The sequence below is a fragment of the Atractosteus spatula genome, chromosome 4 (genome assembly GCF_055471065.1).
Source record: "Atractosteus spatula isolate fAtrSpa1 chromosome 4, fAtrSpa1.hap1, whole genome shotgun sequence".
NCBI lineage: Eukaryota > Metazoa > Chordata > Actinopteri > Semionotiformes > Lepisosteidae > Atractosteus > Atractosteus spatula.
The window spans coordinates 5,351,517-5,368,045 of NC_142709.1; the positions used below are offsets into that span (position 1 = coordinate 5,351,517).

The 16,529-nt window shown below is 39.7% G+C and overlaps 2 protein-coding genes across 3 annotated transcripts; both read left to right on the plus strand.

Moving 5' to 3' along the window:
* The first annotated feature begins 540 nt into the window (after window positions 1-540).
* Window positions 541-7,530, plus strand: LOC148835684 (oxygen-dependent coproporphyrinogen-III oxidase, mitochondrial-like). Of its 2 annotated transcripts, XM_088914959.1 has the most exons (3): window positions 541-629; window positions 6,116-6,334; window positions 7,422-7,530. In XM_088914959.1, the coding sequence occupies exons 1-3, from the start codon at window positions 541-543 to the stop codon at window positions 7,528-7,530; spliced, it is 417 nt and encodes a 138-aa protein (XP_088771085.1). The 2 variants fall into 2 exon arrangements, 1 of the variants encoding a protein (XP_088771085.1); XR_016091013.1 differs by lacking the exons at window positions 541-629; window positions 6,116-6,334 and adding an exon at window positions 6,946-7,296 and having other exon boundaries at window positions 7,422-7,486.
* Window positions 7,531-10,109: 2,579 nt separating this feature from the next.
* LOC148835685 (oxygen-dependent coproporphyrinogen-III oxidase, mitochondrial-like) lies at window positions 10,110-15,815 on the plus strand. The gene is made up of 7 exons (XM_088913973.1): window positions 10,110-10,339; window positions 10,798-10,944; window positions 11,749-11,859; window positions 13,462-13,603; window positions 13,768-13,983; window positions 14,252-14,356; window positions 15,356-15,815. The coding sequence occupies exons 1-7, from the start codon at window positions 10,135-10,137 to the stop codon at window positions 15,438-15,440; spliced, it is 1,011 nt and encodes a 336-aa protein (XP_088770099.1). The 5' UTR covers window positions 10,110-10,134; the 3' UTR covers window positions 15,441-15,815.
* The last annotated feature ends 714 nt before the right edge of the window (window positions 15,816-16,529 follow it).

Here is a 16,529-nt window from a genome sequence, read left to right on the forward strand (position 1 = left end):
TAGTTTTCGTAGGAGAGAAAATAAGATAGACCCATATGATTGCAACAACGGTATGAACACTTGTTACAGTATAAAACTATCGTCAAACATATACTATTTTCCTTGCTTACACAATATTAATGTTGCTTAGGAACAAGTAATGGTTTATTCCATGCTGAGAACAGAAGAAAAGTAACACAGCGTTTCCGCTGTGCAGCTTTCTTCCGTGTGTGAACACACGCAATACACCTGTACGTTTTCCTTTGAAGCCTACGCATGCTGACGCAGCTCCCTCCTTAAACTATTATGCTGCTTAGATACGTTTATCTGCGTGCTAAAATAAAAGTAACCAGTGCACCAACTGCGATGTTATATACAGCAGGTTGCTCGCTTTGACAGATACAGCTGTGTGAAGCGCCTATGTCTCCGGTATGTTTAAGTCACCATGACAACAGCGGCTAAACCCATCTGGGGAGTCTTGAAAATCGATACGGCACAAGAGCGGACAGTCCACGCTGTTCTTCGGCTTGGCTTTTGGTACCACTGAAATTTCCGAAGCAAATGAGGGGCAGGGGGAAGGTTCTCGAAGTGAAAGATGGTGATTTCCCCCAACATAGAAACGAGCGTCCCGCCGCAGTCAGCAGTGTTCTGTGATGTTAGTAACACCACCGTTGTCAGGCATAATAATAATAATAATAATAATAATAATTGCTTACCCTTAATTAGTGCTTTTCTGGACACTCCACCCAAAGCTCACTACAGGTAATGGGGAACAGAGTAATGAAGAGATGGGGATAATTAGGAGGCTATGATTGGTAAGGGCCAATGGGAAATTTGGCCAGGATGCCAGGGTTACTCCCCTACTCTTCTCAAGAAACACACTGGAATTCTTAATGACCACAGAGAGTCAGGACCTCGATTTCACAACTCATCCAAGGGACAGCACCTTTTAACAGTATAGTGTCCCCGTCACTATATTGGGGCATTAGGACCCACATAGACTGCAGGGTGAGCGCCCCCTGCTGGCCCCACTAACACCATTTCCAGCAGCAACCTTACTGTTTCCCAGGAGGTCTCCTACAGTACATCCAGGAAGGCTCACACCTGCTTAGCTTCAGTGGGTTGCCAGTTGTGAGCTGCAGGGTGATTTGGCTGCAGGCACGTGGTCATTGAGGTGACAGGTTTGTGAACTCTGGGAAAATCTGCAAAATGCTTGAAAGAAACAGCCCTTTGCTTGCACTGCAATTGTGTGCATGCTTCTGTTAGGTTTTCCTATAATTCTTCCTATTTAGAAGATATCAAAATTCAGTTTTATAATGTGAGTCTGCATGGATATCAATTACTGGAGACCCTTGTGTGAAATATTGAGATGAATTACTAGTTTTATTAGCTAAAAATACGTGTGAAATCAACGTGATTTGGGCATGACCATCTCATCTTTCCTGAAATACAATATATGCAGTTGTCCTGTGGAGATAGAACAATAAAATTTTAATTTTTTTATATATAGTCAAATAAAGTGATAATTCATGGACATTGTGGTACCTACAGTATCTAGGCTTCCTTGAAGACATTATAACAGCTGATTGGCACAATCTACAGGTGTTATGTCTGTGTACAATTCAACACCCAATGTCATTCTAAGATTCTTTGTATGACTTACAGAAGGTCTAGTCATCTTCAACATCAGCAGTAGACGTGTCCACCTCTGCCGGTCTTGTCCCGTTTTACTGAATGTGTGGGAATGTATGACACACTAAAAGTGCAGGCCCTTTTCGTCTTTTGGATCCTGTAGTAGGAAGTTGGGAGCAAGTCTTTAAAATAGTTTCCTTACCCATAAACCTGATAAAACAACTTGCTAACCAATACAAAATAAAGTGGGGGTATGTTGCTGCCTTTTCTCTGTATCTGCCTTCTGGTATTCATTCATCTTAATCCAGTACCCTTACTCTGCCTCTCTCTCCCACTTCTGTATGCACCCAAAGCCTGAGAAAACGTGGTGACTGTGTAAATCAGCAGAACAACCACAAAGCTTGGCATCTAAAACTTGCTAATAAGAAAGGAAGCAATATTAGTGACAGTTCACTTTGTCACATGATGTGAAATTTTGCCTCAAATACGTCCTCCACAGGACAAACACTGTATATGTGCCATCAGTTTTTAGGATAATTTGAGATGGTGCTTTCACACACAGAACAACTCGTTTTTTTCAACTCTTGACTTACAGTAGTTGGAAAAAAAAAACAACGTTTCTAAAAACACGTCTTCACACTCTGTGCAAATTCCCTTAGCTGGGCAGTTCTGCTTTCTCTTTTACTTACCCTTAACCAAGAAGCTGATCCAGTTTGGCCAGGGTTAAAACATGCTGTACTTCTATCCCTGATACAACAGCAATCAATACATAACAATATAATGTCATGCTTTGATTAAACTTATCAGTTTTGCCTCCGGACCTGTAGCTAGCTTACTTTTATGATATGGTGAAACTTGCTTGTTTTGCCTCAGAACCTGCAGATGGATTACACTGCTCATGTATGATACACCACTTGACATTTCACAATCTGAGATAGCTGTTCAAGCCCTGGTTTCCGATTAGACCCCCTTGCTTGTGAAATAACCTCTGTTACGGTGAAATTAGCTCACTGACAGCTGAAGCCATTTTCTCTAATATTCTTCTGGCATGTGTGAACCCTGATTTATTGTTCTGTCTCAGTCTAGAGTGTTTCTGTACTGTTGTCTTGCATTCTAACCCCTTCTCTACTGTACACCCTACTGTAGGTCCTGTTTCTTTGTACTTTAGTTACAGTGAAATATCTTTAATTTTTCTTTAATATATGCCCATCCAGTGTGGACTCACCAGTTTTAAGACTTGGCTGCACAGCAACATGTTTACTCAAGGTAGAGATACGTTACAAGTAATCATGTAGAAATTTCTGGTTTCCTCACATACCGAAGTCAAACAACACTACTGTGTGTTCATGTTTTCCAAGTGTCAGCAATATTTTACAGATAAATCTACAGTACCTTGTTTCTGGGTTTTCTGAGTCAGTCGATAACAATAATATCAGTTGACCATTCTGTATTTCACATTACATACTGTAACTACTTTAGTCCTATTATCATTATATTTAATTAAAAATTTACTGGTGACATACTTAAAATTACTCCTGCACATTTCTATTTAAATAATGACACCAACTTTACCCCAGATCTTCAGGAAAAGCCAACTCCCAGTAGTTCTCGGAAATAAGACAAAAATGGAAGCACTTCATTCTTTGAGGTATAGTATGAGGTATGAGGTATGTTTTAAGGAAACAAACTTGAACTTGAACTTGAACTTGAACTTTATTGCCATATGTAACCGGTACTGGTACAATGGAATTCTTACTTACAGAATACTTACAGAATGACAATGAGATTAAGTCAAGAGAGTTAAATCAAATAATCTCATCTCTATCCCAGTAGGGCTCAATCAGCCCTTTAGGATCTCTTGGGCATTGTCAGTCAGTTACATTTTCTAATCTCTTATAGTTCTAATCAGATATAGTCTTTCCAAGAGCTCACACTGGGGACATCTGAGCTACAGTATAACATTTGACCAGGTGGGTGACTGAGTGTCTTTAGTGGCAGAGCGACTCAGGTGCCTGAAATTTCTTTCTCTTAAGGTTCATTACATTCTAAATTGCAAATCAGCCCAAACTTGAATTTATAGAGTTTTGGTAAAAAGTAAAGTTCACCTAGAGATTTAAACTAGTTTAAAAAATAAAAGGCTCAAAAACAAAGTATCTTCTTTCGCTGTCATTGTGTTACATGATGACCTGGCAGTATGTCTGTCCAATGACATGATTTCCCTATTTCCGAACACTCATTTAGTAGAAAAGCAAAAACCTCAAAAAATGAAAATAAATATTTCCGAGAACTACTGGGAGTTGTCATTTACTGTCGGCGATGGCAGAAACATCTTTTGTTGGCAAAAAACTTTAATGAGCAAGCAAGTGGTAATCGGAAAAACTGTCACTAAGTAAAAGCCACCTAAACGTTTTTGTATTATTGCTTTTAGTAGTTAGCAAGATCATAATACGTATTCCTAAACCAGATATTATAGCACACAAACCTTTATGGTCCCTTGAAATCGCACAAAATGATCAAGTTAAACAATTCAGTTTTGTTGCAGCCTGTATTTGTGAACTTTCAATCTTGAGTTAACTAAGAGACAAATGTAGAATCTGTCCTGTATGCGTATTTGTTTCAGATATGCAGTACACAACAAAATAATCTACATATAGGTTATTTAGTGAAGGAATTGAGATACTAATGTAGATGTACTGTATTTGTTAGTTATAATTGAAATGAAGGAGTCTTGAATTGTTCTGTGTTCCTAAATGTGAGATTAAAATATAGCCCATTGATGGAAAAATGAAATATTTGGTAACTTTTTCTAACATTTCTTTGTTTTAACTAATGGTTTATTGTATTAAAGACTTTCAAAGAAAGAACTTTACATGTACTGTATACAGTATACTGTATTAAATAGAAGTAATTTCAAAGGAACTAAAAGTATTTTGCAAGGCTTTCAACTATTTGCAAACACTAGACACCACTCTTTTGTAACATGAAAAGTCAAAATAACATTTTAAATATTTTAAATTAACAATAATAAGGAGTAATAAGCTGGAAAGAGAGGACAGAAAAAATGACTTTAAAAAACAGTATTTCTACAGTTCTGAAAATTAACACGCTAGGTTAAAAGGTTGAAAGGTTAGATTTAGTCAGTCTTTTCTCAGTCTCAGTGTAGGGAAAATGTGACTTTTCATGTTAAGATTGAGTAACTATTCCATGTAACCCCATACTCAATTGAGGCAGAGGTTGCAAAGAAATGGTGATGTTGCAAACCTGAGCTCAGTGCAGTGAACACTGGGGGGAACAAAGCTGGATATTAGAACTGTTAAACCTTCCCCACTCGTTGTACCTTATCAGTCAATAAAATAGCAGTTCCCATATGCAGTGTGTTGTAGACCTTAAATTAATTTGAGTACACTCTGAACTGTTTAAAGCATATAGGTGCGTACATCTGTGGCGCAGTTCCTAGATCTCGATGGTGGTTAAGTGTGCTCTCTTGATTCTGTTGAGGCTTTTCACCAGCAGACTGTTAGACTGATACGAGGTGATGGCACAGTGTGGGCTGGCTGGGCTCTTTGGGTGTGACCCTGAAGCCTGTATCTGACAGATAAAGTGGAAAGTTAGAGTTCTTTTGAAGATAACCTTTATGTTCTGTCTGTAAAGTTTTTTGGGGTAGAAAGCCTACAGCCAGAAAGTAGCTGATCAATTATTTTGTCTTGGATGGTGTGGAGTGTTATACTATCTGTTACGACCAATAACAACTAGTGGTTAGCTTAGAAACTTTTCACATGTTAGCTTAGAATCATTTTCAGACTGAAGGTCAGTGCATTTGTAGTGAAAATGTGTCCAGTTATGTCATGAGCCTGCAGAGATCAAGAGGGACTTAATTTTCCATAATGGCAAAACTGCCTTCACTGAAGTGGAATATAAAGGGTAAAAGTGTTCTGTATTCCATCTCATTTAGTAGTTTTATTGATGGTATATCAACAGAAAACTGAGACTTCTCATTTGAGATAAATATGAATCGTTTTCTTAAATTTGTAATAGATAAAATCTTTTTTTTCTTAATCTTTCAAAACCATTTTATTACACGCATTTTTTTAAAAATTAATCATAAAACATTTTCTCTTTAAATGGAGAAGGCTACCTACAACATAATAACTATTGTCATGGTTTGATAGAGGACAGTCGGCTGTCCTGCAACTTCAGTAAATGAATCGCATGTCTTGATGTGACAGGTTATAAAAGGTGCAGAAGGTTGTAAAAGTATGAATTATGTGATAAGTTCCCTGAAAAGTAATCTTATATCTCCCTTTTCACAATGTATTATTCTGATGAAGCTAGGGTTTACTCAAAACAACACGTTCCTGGACGCACATTCACAATGATCTATTTCCACCTGCTCTGAATACATTCATCCAGCCTCATTGTGTAAACTGCTGTCAAATATTACTGCTTTAATGACGAATGAGGCTTCAGAGCTGGTTTGTGGCCATTCCTTTGCCTTGTGCTGCAGGTGTGACGAATACTTCTTCATCAAGCACCGGGGGGAGACGAGAGGGATCGGGGGGATCTTCTTTGATGACCTGGACTCCCCCTCCCAGGAGGAGGTGTTTGCCTTCGTGAGGAGCTGTGCGAAGACCGTGGTGCCCTGCTACCTGCCCATTGTGCGGAAGCACCTGGGTGATACCTTCACCCCGGAGGAGAAGGGCTGGCAGCAGGTGCGCCGAGGCAGGTGAGGAGCCGGGGGAGGAGAGCAGCAGGCCGAGGACATAGCTGCTCCAGCCTCTCGCGCGCTTTTGCAGCTCTGAGCCCTGCAGTGTTCACTTCTGTTGGGTCCCATTACGCAAGACGCTCTGTTCCGTTGGTTCTGCTTGGTATTTGCACACGTGACATCGTTCTCTTGCATCTGGAGTAACTTTCCCCTGGCTGGTTGTGAAAGTCCCATCTGAGGGCCCATAACGCCAAGCAAGGCAGCTGGTAGTGAGGCAGTGAGGCAGGTTATGATGACACATTCTTCAAGTAGGGAAGTAATTACATTATTTGGAATAGCTGAAATAGTTCCCTTCGTGTTTCTGCTTTGCATAGTTTAACAGTAATAGGTCAGTAATAGCAACATCTGACAGCTGTTTGGTCTAACATCTAAGCCTTGTCACGATAGACCCTTTTGGGGGAAAACTTCCCTTTTCTCAGTACTTCAGTTGTTTCATTTTCTCCTAGTAACTGTAAACTTAAAAACAACATGCTCACTAAAACCCATAGTATTTTCTCAGTATTTGGAATAATTGAAATATTACACTTGACATGTCTGCTTTGCATAATTTATCAGTAATAGGAAAGTAATAACAACATCTGACAACTCTTTCTTGTCTAACATGCAAATCTTCTCCTGATAGGTCCTTCTTGGGAAAGAAATGTCCTTTAATCAGTGCTTCACCTTCTCACTTTTTTCCTCTTAAGTGTAAATTAAAAAAAACTATTTTCCTGAAACCCTTTCCCACATGAACAAGTAACCACACCTGTGTGTTTTCTGCTGGCGTCTGGACGTCTACATGGCCCTGACTGCACTGAAGTGCCCCCAAGTCATTCTGCTGCAAAGGTGGCAAAAAAAAACAAATGTAAAGGTTTTGGGAGTGTGGAACAAGCCCATCCAGCCATCTTGTTTAACCACACAGCATTCCAGGGCTTCTGGAAAAGGCAGGTTGAGACTAATTGAACTGATTAGCTGTTAACTACCAAATGAGTTAGATGGGCATAATGCCCATCTGTCATTCTAGCTTTCTTCTGAATGAATGATTACCAAATTGGATTATTTTTTGCAGGTATGTGGGGTTTAACCTTGTCTATGACAGAGGAGTCAAGTTTGGTCTAGCAACCCCTGGCTCCAGAATAGAGAGCATCCTCATGTCTCTGCCGCTGACTGCCAGGTGAGGAGAAGCTTTATGCAGGCTCTTGCCTGTGTATCATATTGATAGTGTGTCACTTCAGCTGTGTCACTTCAGGGTCGACTTTGTCACGATTGTAGTCCCTCCCCATTAAGGGCTCTCCAGCTCTTTCACTTCTGAGTTGATTTTGTGCACCTGCTCCCGGTTTCTGCCTCCCTATAAGAGCCAGACGCTCACTCTGTTCTGGGCTCTACATTGGTTCCCGTACCACCCCACCCTCCACCGGATCCCAATCCGGTTTTTAATTCTGTTTGTCTTCGTCCCCGATGGACCACCCAGCTTTGGACATTTGCCTCACCTTGGGAGAACCACACTACCCACTCTACAAGCAAAACATCAATGACTGTAGTCTCACATGTGAAAGGTTTATACTTTTATGGTCCCTAAACGTCTATATTTATGTTGTTCTTATAGTGAAAAATTGGTTCACTATGGGTAATGACTTTCTAGAGCTGAAATAGCGGGGCCACCTGTACTGTTGGTGTGAAAGTAAGCACATTCAGTAGTTTTCAGTTATGATCTGATGATGTGTATGTTACACAATAAGAGTTTTGTATAATGGGGAACTAAGAATAAGCACTTGAGCTTACAAAAAAATCATAATTCTGATAGGCGGCTTTAAAATTTTGTTTCATAACACAGTTTCATTTCATGCATTTTGAGAAAAAATGTGAAAGACAGTTGTAAATTCACTTGAAATTAGTACTTGATGTAGAGGTAGACAAAAGGTTAAAAATGTTAAACAGTTTTGTACATTTCCTGAAAGATACGTGTATAAAACAGTACAGATACAGTACCATGCACTATATGGAATGTTACACGAAAGTTCATTAACTTTATTGTTTTAACAACTGATCACTGAAGACATACAAGTAATGTTTTTGAACTTTTTAGCAGTGCTGTATACTGTAGGTTAAAACTGGGAATGCCAGGTATCCGTTCAACCCATGTTGATTTTTTTTCACTACCTTATTCATTCAATGTCCTTATCCAGCTGAAGGAAGCACGGGTATGGAATTCAACAACATTGTTGGGTAGTATGTTCTCACAACCCTTCGAAAAAGGAAGGGTCTCCTATTCTAGGAGGTGTTTTACATGCAATTCTCTGTAATTTCTATTTGTGTTCACTAGTTTCTGTTTTAAATTTCAATCTGAAGTTGGCCATGGGCATGAACTCTTTGTGATTTAGAGGGTTTTAAATACTTGAATCAGGTCTCATTGCACAGAAAGAACACTTAACATTCACAAAATTCACACATTTTCTCAATATATTCCATGGGAATCATGAAGTGCTCTGATACATTATTTGATGCCCTTTCAAAAGATATGGTCCACTGTCAAAATGCACGTACAGGAGATTTATAAGACCTTCCTCATATTTGTATATTTTTATGTAGCCTACCAAAGTTATAAATGAGAAGGACCCCCAATGGAGGTTGTAGGTTATTGTCAAAGGATGCATCCCCAGATTTTTTAATTCCCCAGAAATGGAAGTTAGAAAACATTCTTTCTCAAGTTGTAATGGGGATTATATATTTCATTCATTCAGATATAACCATTTAAATATAAGGGCTCTTTTAAAGAATTGAATTTTCTGTTACTTTCCTGACAAAGCTGTCCTGTCATATTTTTATAATAGTGATTAATACAATTATGAAGCTGGTGAGGCACTTTGAGATACGGCACCATTGACTGATGGCAGTGTTCTTATACTGTACAGTTAATAAAATTACTTTATAATTTATTGTTGAATAATCTTGATGTAGCTGAAAAGGTTATAAGCAGAAAATACAGTAGATTAATAAATTATCATACTTATTACCAATATACACCTATGATTCAACATATTTATTCTGGGCAACTTTAATTCAAGATGATCAGACAACTATGTGAATGTGTATACTGTGGATGAGCAATTTACAGTACACATGATTTACATGGAATAACAACAAAAGAAATGAAATCCAGAAAAAGTATTCATCCCTTTTCCCAAAAGAGATATCCAGTTTTTAAAGTTACTATTGTTATATTAAAACTTTGAATGCTCGAGTTGAAAACCGTTATGGGTGAAAGGAGCATTTTTGCGGAATAATAAAAAACTAAAATATTCTAATCGAAAAGCCTCATAGTCAGTGAAGACCCAAGAGATTTCAAAACAATACAGTTGTAGAAAAGGACAGATCAGGAGCTAGTACAGTAAGTTTTTTCATCTCAGTGTCAGTTTATACATTCAAGTTGTTTGAAAACATATCCACTTAACAAAAACATGTGTATGTCATTTTCAGTTCAATTCTAATTGAAATGGGATATAATTAGAAAAGAGTAAATGGTTTTGCAGGGCACAGTATAATAATTATTTCATGAAATTTGCAATTGAGGCACTCCATAAAGAAACATAATATTTTCTACATCTGAAATCACATGTTTTACTGAGAAACGTGTGGACCACGAATTTCCCAATATGCTTTTTTAGAATGCATGACATCATGTACAAGAAAAAATTCCTGATGGCATGGTCTGTCAGAATGAAACTAATGTAAATGTTTAAATATTGCGTCCCGAACTGCCCAGTTATTCATTGCCAGGGAAGATGCAAGCAGCAGTGAGAGAGATGGCTGAAGATTCATTACTTTCATACCTCCAGGACCTCATTCCTGACACCATCAGCCAGAAGAACAGAATCCTGGCTGGCCGATTCCTGAAGCTGGTGTTTGGAGTCCGGAATGACACCTGCAAGCTGCTCCAGGACATCGATGGCAAAGAGTTCCAAGTGGACCGCTGGAAACGGGCAGAGGGTCAGTGCTCTTGTCATCTCACTCATACTGCCTCATCGCCTACAGTGTGCTCCTTTTCTGCTCTGTTTCTGGTGGGCTGTAGTCTTCAGGCAGGAGTTTTAGAAAAGTACACATGTGAATTGTAATTACTCCTGACTGCTAAACTGCAGCCGGCACACATAGTATTACACTTGTATTTGGCATTATACAGTATGCATTTAACTTTAAAAAAGCATAATGAACAACCCTGAAAAGTTGAGATGTTAATTATTATTTGGATTTGCCAGTTCTTCATTAGTTTACTTATTTGCAAGTTTTAAGAAAAAAGAAATCGATTGAAAAAGGACTTGCTCGTATAGCCACCTTCATTTCATAGACCCCTAGAGAAGCCCTGGATCTCTACTAGTCTTGTTCTTTGAGAGGTATAAGATATCTAGTCTTAACAGATTTAAATTCTTTTGTCTGTTTCTTCCATGCAGGAGGTGGAGGGATTGCCTCCTGTCTTTATGAGGGCAACAAGTTCTTGAATGCGAATGTGGATTTGAGTGTGTTGCACGGACACATCCCCTCTCAGGCCGTTGACCAGCTGCGTGAGGCTGGGAGGATGTCCACAGCCTGGCAAAACGGTCAGGACTTCTGTTTTCTCATTGCCCAAACAGTCTCTGTCAGTATTTGGTTTTCATTATTATTTTTATTGATGGAATTATTAGAAATGAATTTGACTGATGCCTGTATCCAGATCAACTTACCTTTCTTTACAGATGCAATCTCAGTGAACTTACTACACATAGGAACAACAACAGAGCCCCAGCTGGGACTTGACCCACAACCTGTCAGTTACAAATCCAGAGTCTGTGCATGTGGTTGTGCACATCTTCTTTTTAAAAAAATTGCAGTTCTATAATGTGGAACTTATGCATGTATAGATCTGAAATTTCAAAATATTGTAGCTTGAGTTGTTGAGACTTGAAACACACCTGTGTGTAAAGAACAAACGTTTAATGCCTATTACTATGACGAAAAATACCAGACCCAGTGGGTCTTTTCAGTTGTTGGGGAATCCTGTACTGCTTGCAGCTTTTAGCCAGCTTGTCTGTGCTCCCATTACCAAGGCAACTGCAGGGCCACCCCTGGGTTCTCTCAGTTCAGCTCTGGATCAGACAACAACCCCAGTCTTAGTCAGAGTGTGTCTCCCTGCCAAACATCCAGTGGCGGCCACTACACTATATCAATGTATCTACTGCACCAGTGCTTTGAAATCAATATTTTATGAACTACTGTCCCAGAGAACTCCTGTCCCATGCTAGAACATTTGGTTTGTCATTATGAAAGAGAGCTTAAATATTTTCCATATTTTTAGGGACTGAGAACTTCTTACAAAGGCCAACACCTGCTCTTTCCTAAACCTGGTTGTTCTCTTCTCCCCACAGAGGATCCTGAGTTCCTCGTCATTGCCGTGAGCTGTATTATTCACACCCGGAATCCTCATGTCCCCTCATACAACTTCAACCAACGGCTCTTTGTCATAAAAGTCAGTGATGGTAAGATGCAGCTTAAGAAGAGACCATCTAGAGAAGAAACAGCTGTTTTTAGACACAAATATGTACTTTCTCATGCTCACATTATGCACACATTTTACATCTAAAGGTTCCTTAAAGAGTAAGTAATACTCTCTCTTTCCTAGCGTTAATCCCGCATCAGCAGGTTCCGCTTGTCGGCACACCAGTCTCCATTTGGTGGTTTGAACCAAATCTTTGAGCTGACGTTGCCATTAACTGCGACCGAGAATACTCCAACCAGCGCGTCGCTCCACCTGCCGTTGGAGTGGGAATTGGGGGGAGGAGAACAAAGTAATGTAGCCAATTCATAGAGGAGGATTACTAGGAGGCATGGGAAATTTGGCCAGGACGCCAGGGTTATACCCCTACTCTTTTCGAGAAACACTCGAATTTTCGGGATTTTTAATGACCACAGGGAGTCAGGACCTCGGTTTTTACGTCTCATCCGAAGGACGGCGCTTATTTACAGTATAGTGTCCACACCACTATACCGGGGCATTAGGACCCACCTGGACCGCAGGGTGAGCGCCCCCTGCTGTCCCCATTAACACCTCTTCCAGCAGCAACCTTAGTTTTTCCCAGGAGGTCTCCCATCCAGGTACTGACCAGGCTCACACCTGCTGAGCTTCAGTGGGCTGCAGGATGATATGGCTGCTGCCATTAGTACATTCTTTATTAAAATGTTTTTGAAAATTAGCTGCTGCAAGATGTTAGGCTTAGCTACAGTAGACTTTGGAATGACTCCATAACACATTACAATGCTGTGTCCTGCATACATGAACTGCATGCATATAACAGAAATAATTACCACAAAGCCACTGTTTTAGAAAGATGTTATTCACTAAATCGTACTGAAAGTGAAGTAATTTTTATATACTCCATTAAGCCCATTAAAGAATTCACTCATGTGGCAGTTTCCTAATCATCCAGTATGCTGTTCTAAGATGTTTGTCTCTCATTCAGTCTTCCCTAATGTTTATATCTTAAAGAACCATAGTGGAAGCAGTTCAACCAATTAATCAATGATGTAGTAATTAAACACCATACATTTCTACGATTCTCCTGTGATCCATCCAGCTCCCAACACCTCACCGACCAGCTCATTAGCTGTAACAGGAGGAAGCTGTCAGGTCCTGGACAATCAGACAAGCTGAGGGGACAGTGGGGGTGAGACAGGAGTTTGTCAAGACCAAGATGATAGAAAGTGATCATCTGGAGGAGTTTTATTGGCACAGATGATTCTCATCTTGCCAAAGTCACTGTCTGAAAGCAACAGAATCAGGTGGTCTTTCAGGTGGTCTTTCCGCTGTGTAGCCTTCACACGGATTTTAATAGCTTCTCAAACATGTGCTCTATTAATCATGACCCACTCTTGAAAGAGTTCACTGAAATGAACAAATCAGGGTCATTTCCACAGCAATATATTTCCTTGGTGCTGCTGCAGGTAAGACATTGCTTTTCACCTCAGAAAGCCTTCACTTGTAGTGTTCATCATTGATTCAGGAGAGAAAACTCTTTAATATCGATGAGTGACCCAGCTAACCCATTGTATCCTTTGATGTTTTACTGTGTTCTGCCCCTCAGGTTCAGAAGAGGGCTGGTTTGGGGGACACATTGATTTGTCCCCATCATACTTGGTCAAGGAGGATGTGATGAATTTTCACAAGACCCTGAAAGCTGCCTGTGATGAGCACGATCTCAGTTATTACCCCCGCTTCAAGAAGCGGTAAATATTCCCTCATGTTCTACTAAAGGATTTATTCTGTGTGTAATTAATTAAATGTTCCAGCAATTTTAATACATATTTTTTCCGTCTAAGTGAGAAAGAGTTAAAACAAGTCAGGTTCAGATGGATCTAAACACAGGCCATGCTGTTTGACTCTTGGACAGGTGTGATGAATACTTCTTCATCAGGCACAGAGGGGAGACTCGTGGTGTAGGGGGAATTTTTTTCGACAACTTGAACTTCCAGGACGAGAAGCATTTTGACTTCATGCAGTCGTGTGCCAGAGCCATCCTGCCTGCCTACCAGCCCATAGTGAAAGCACACCTGGACGAGCCCCACTCTGAGGAGGAGGACACCTGGCAGCTGCTGCGCTACGGCAGGTAAAACTCACATTGTGGATCAGTCCGTTCACGAGGCTGAAGAGTCCAACTCTGACTTGTTTACTAGTGTATAGGTTATGCTATCTAACTAGAAACACATCCTGTTACATTGTAATGTTGAACATAAACCCTAAAACATGCACTGAACCTTATTTTGGACAAGTTTGTTTTACAAAAGTTTGTTTTGTCCTTTGGATTTGTCCATTTTTCTCTTGGGCTTGACAAACAAGCAAAGACTTATTTCTGTAATGTTGTATTTTTTTCCTAGATACATTGAATTTAATCTTATGTATGACAATGGCACGAAGTTTGGGCTTTTCATATCTGGATTCAGAATTGACACTCTCTTTGCCTCATTGCCCATCACAGCCAAGTGAGTATGCCCTGTGTAGAAAACATAACAGACATTTCCTGTACGATTACGGGCTTTTGGTCCCTACTATCTCTTCTGAGATCAAAGTTAAACAGGATGGAGACATCTCAGAGCAGGGATGGTCATAGAGGCCTGGTGTGTCTGCAGTTTTTCTAGGTCTCCACACCTGAAGAGATGGATGGGAGAAGCTGTTGAATTGGTTCCAGTAGGTGAATAATGAGCTGATTGAGCTTGTTAAGAGCTGAGGTGGAATGAACACCTTGAGAGAAACAGACTGTGCAGGACCAGGATTGACCACCCCTGTCTTAGATCTCTTGATTAAGGAAAAGTCACAAGAGTGAACAGGCTTTTTAAAGGCCTGTTTTGTGTAAATAAATGGTTCATCAAATAATATTTCACAAAAGTGCAGAACATGTTCTTCAGGAACACAAGATGGTGTTATGACATAAGAATTGTATAAACAAACCGTATAAGTGGTCATAAACACTTAAATAATTGTAAAAGAAAACTACATTTCGGTGCCAAAATAGTGGTTAACATATTATGAAATGTTTTATTAGTTCTCAAACACTTATCTAAGTAGAATTAAAATTGAATTATGTTTTACTGTGATTTAAATTTCCTACTAATCTTATAGAAATTATTTAATAATAATAATAATAAACTTTATTTTATATAGCACCTTTAAAGGTGGCTTCTCAAAGCGCTTGAGATGGCAGATCTTACTAAATCTGGCCAGGTTTGAGCAAGAACAACTTAGTGAAAGACTGAATATAGCACAATGTCCTTTTAAAATTATATTTTATTATTAGTATGCTCCTCTCTAAGCATGGTCATTTCCTGGGAAGACTAGGCCTCTGTTGCTCTTTTGTCTATCAATTTAATCACCCTGTCCTCCTGGAGCCTGTTTCTACTCCCAGCAGTAAGCAGTCTGCATTGTGCTGAAAGCAGTCCTTGCTGCACATTGACCTGAGGGCTGTGTGTTCTGTGTGGGTGCAGGTGGGGCTACATGCTGGAGCCTGAGCCGGGCAGTAAGGAGGCAGAGCTGGTGGATGTCCTGCGCCGTCCCAGGGACTGGGTCTAGACCTCTGCTGTGTCACCCCACCCATCACCAATCAGGCAGACTGTGGGAAAATGCCAAATGAGTCTGCGAAATCAAATTCTGCAATACCATAGGTTAACTTACTGTAGTCTTTCCGTCCCAAATTAAATACTTTTTACTTTGCAGAAGTGTTATGAAACACTGTGTGACCTGTGTCATGGTCTGGATGTGCTGAAGTCAGTGTTCCTGAACCGGAAAGAAAAATGTTCAAGATTGTTGAAGTGCCGATTGCCTACAAATGTTTACTTTTGGTTGCGGCTTTCGCTGTTTCCTTCTAAATACAGAATTTTACATGTGTACTTTGGAACTTGGTACTTATAAACCATTTAAATAAAATGTTCTCACTTTTTCAATTGACTTGTGGTAGACTGATATTTTCTGTTACTATTTAGTAAAATTAAGTGAAGAAGAGAGAGAAGAGAAGCTGTAGATCTTTTGCACCCTTACAACACAATGAATAGCATTTCTTTTTTTAGATTTCTCCTTGTTCTTTCATAAAAGCTATTCCTTTAAAATGCTTCATCAAGAACACATTTGATTAGGGGTGTATTTCTTAATATATCTGACAATGGTCTCACAGCTCTCACACCCATTTCACACGTTAGCAGTGCTGGGTCCCCCAGACCCCACTCTTATCAAACCCTTGTTCCTTATTCAGACTGGTTCTTCCCCGAATGGCTTCTTCAATAATCTCTTCGGCCACCAGGTCACTTTAGTCTCCATGGGAACCAGGATGGGAGAAAGTTATGGCATTATCTTTGCAGGAAGGGGAGAATGACACTCCCACTCTGCAAGGGATAGATCAATGACCATCTTGAGGTCACTGCTGCTTTTGAAGTGAAATACTTAAAACATAATGCAGATTCCACTAACTGGATCACAGTGTTCACATATGAAAGATGTTTCAAAAAGACAATTCTATTTTTTGGCTCACATTCATAAGATTTAGAAATGTTGTACCGTATGTGGAATTTTGTTAGAGAAAAAAATAAAGCATTTTATCATATTACCTTCCCTGTACACACTTTAAAACCCTGTTTAGTCAGATACGACCCAGCATTTTGCAGATTT

What these genes read in the sequence shown, in the direction of transcription:
- LOC148835684 (XM_088914959.1), top strand. Translation starts at nt 541, where the DNA reads ATGAGGGGCAGGGGGAAGGTTCTCGAAGTGAAAGATGGTGATTTCCCC. An exon ending in GCCGCAGTCAGCAGTGTTCT is followed by an intron (nt 630 to 6,115) that starts GTGATGTTAGTA and finishes CTTGTGCTGCAG; the next exon opens with GTGTGACGAATACTTCTTCA. An exon ending in CAGCAGGTGCGCCGAGGCAG is followed by an intron (nt 6,335 to 7,421) that starts GTGAGGAGCCGG and finishes TATTTTTTGCAG; the next exon opens with GTATGTGGGGTTTAACCTTG.
- LOC148835685 (XM_088913973.1), top strand. Translation starts at nt 10,135, where the DNA reads ATGCAAGCAGCAGTGAGAGAGATGGCTGAAGATTCATTACTTTCATAC. An exon ending in CCGCTGGAAACGGGCAGAGG is followed by an intron (nt 10,340 to 10,797) that starts GTCAGTGCTCTT and finishes TCTTCCATGCAG; the next exon opens with GAGGTGGAGGGATTGCCTCC. An exon ending in CAGCTGCTGCGCTACGGCAG is followed by an intron (nt 13,984 to 14,251) that starts GTAAAACTCACA and finishes TTTTTTTCCTAG; the next exon opens with ATACATTGAATTTAATCTTA.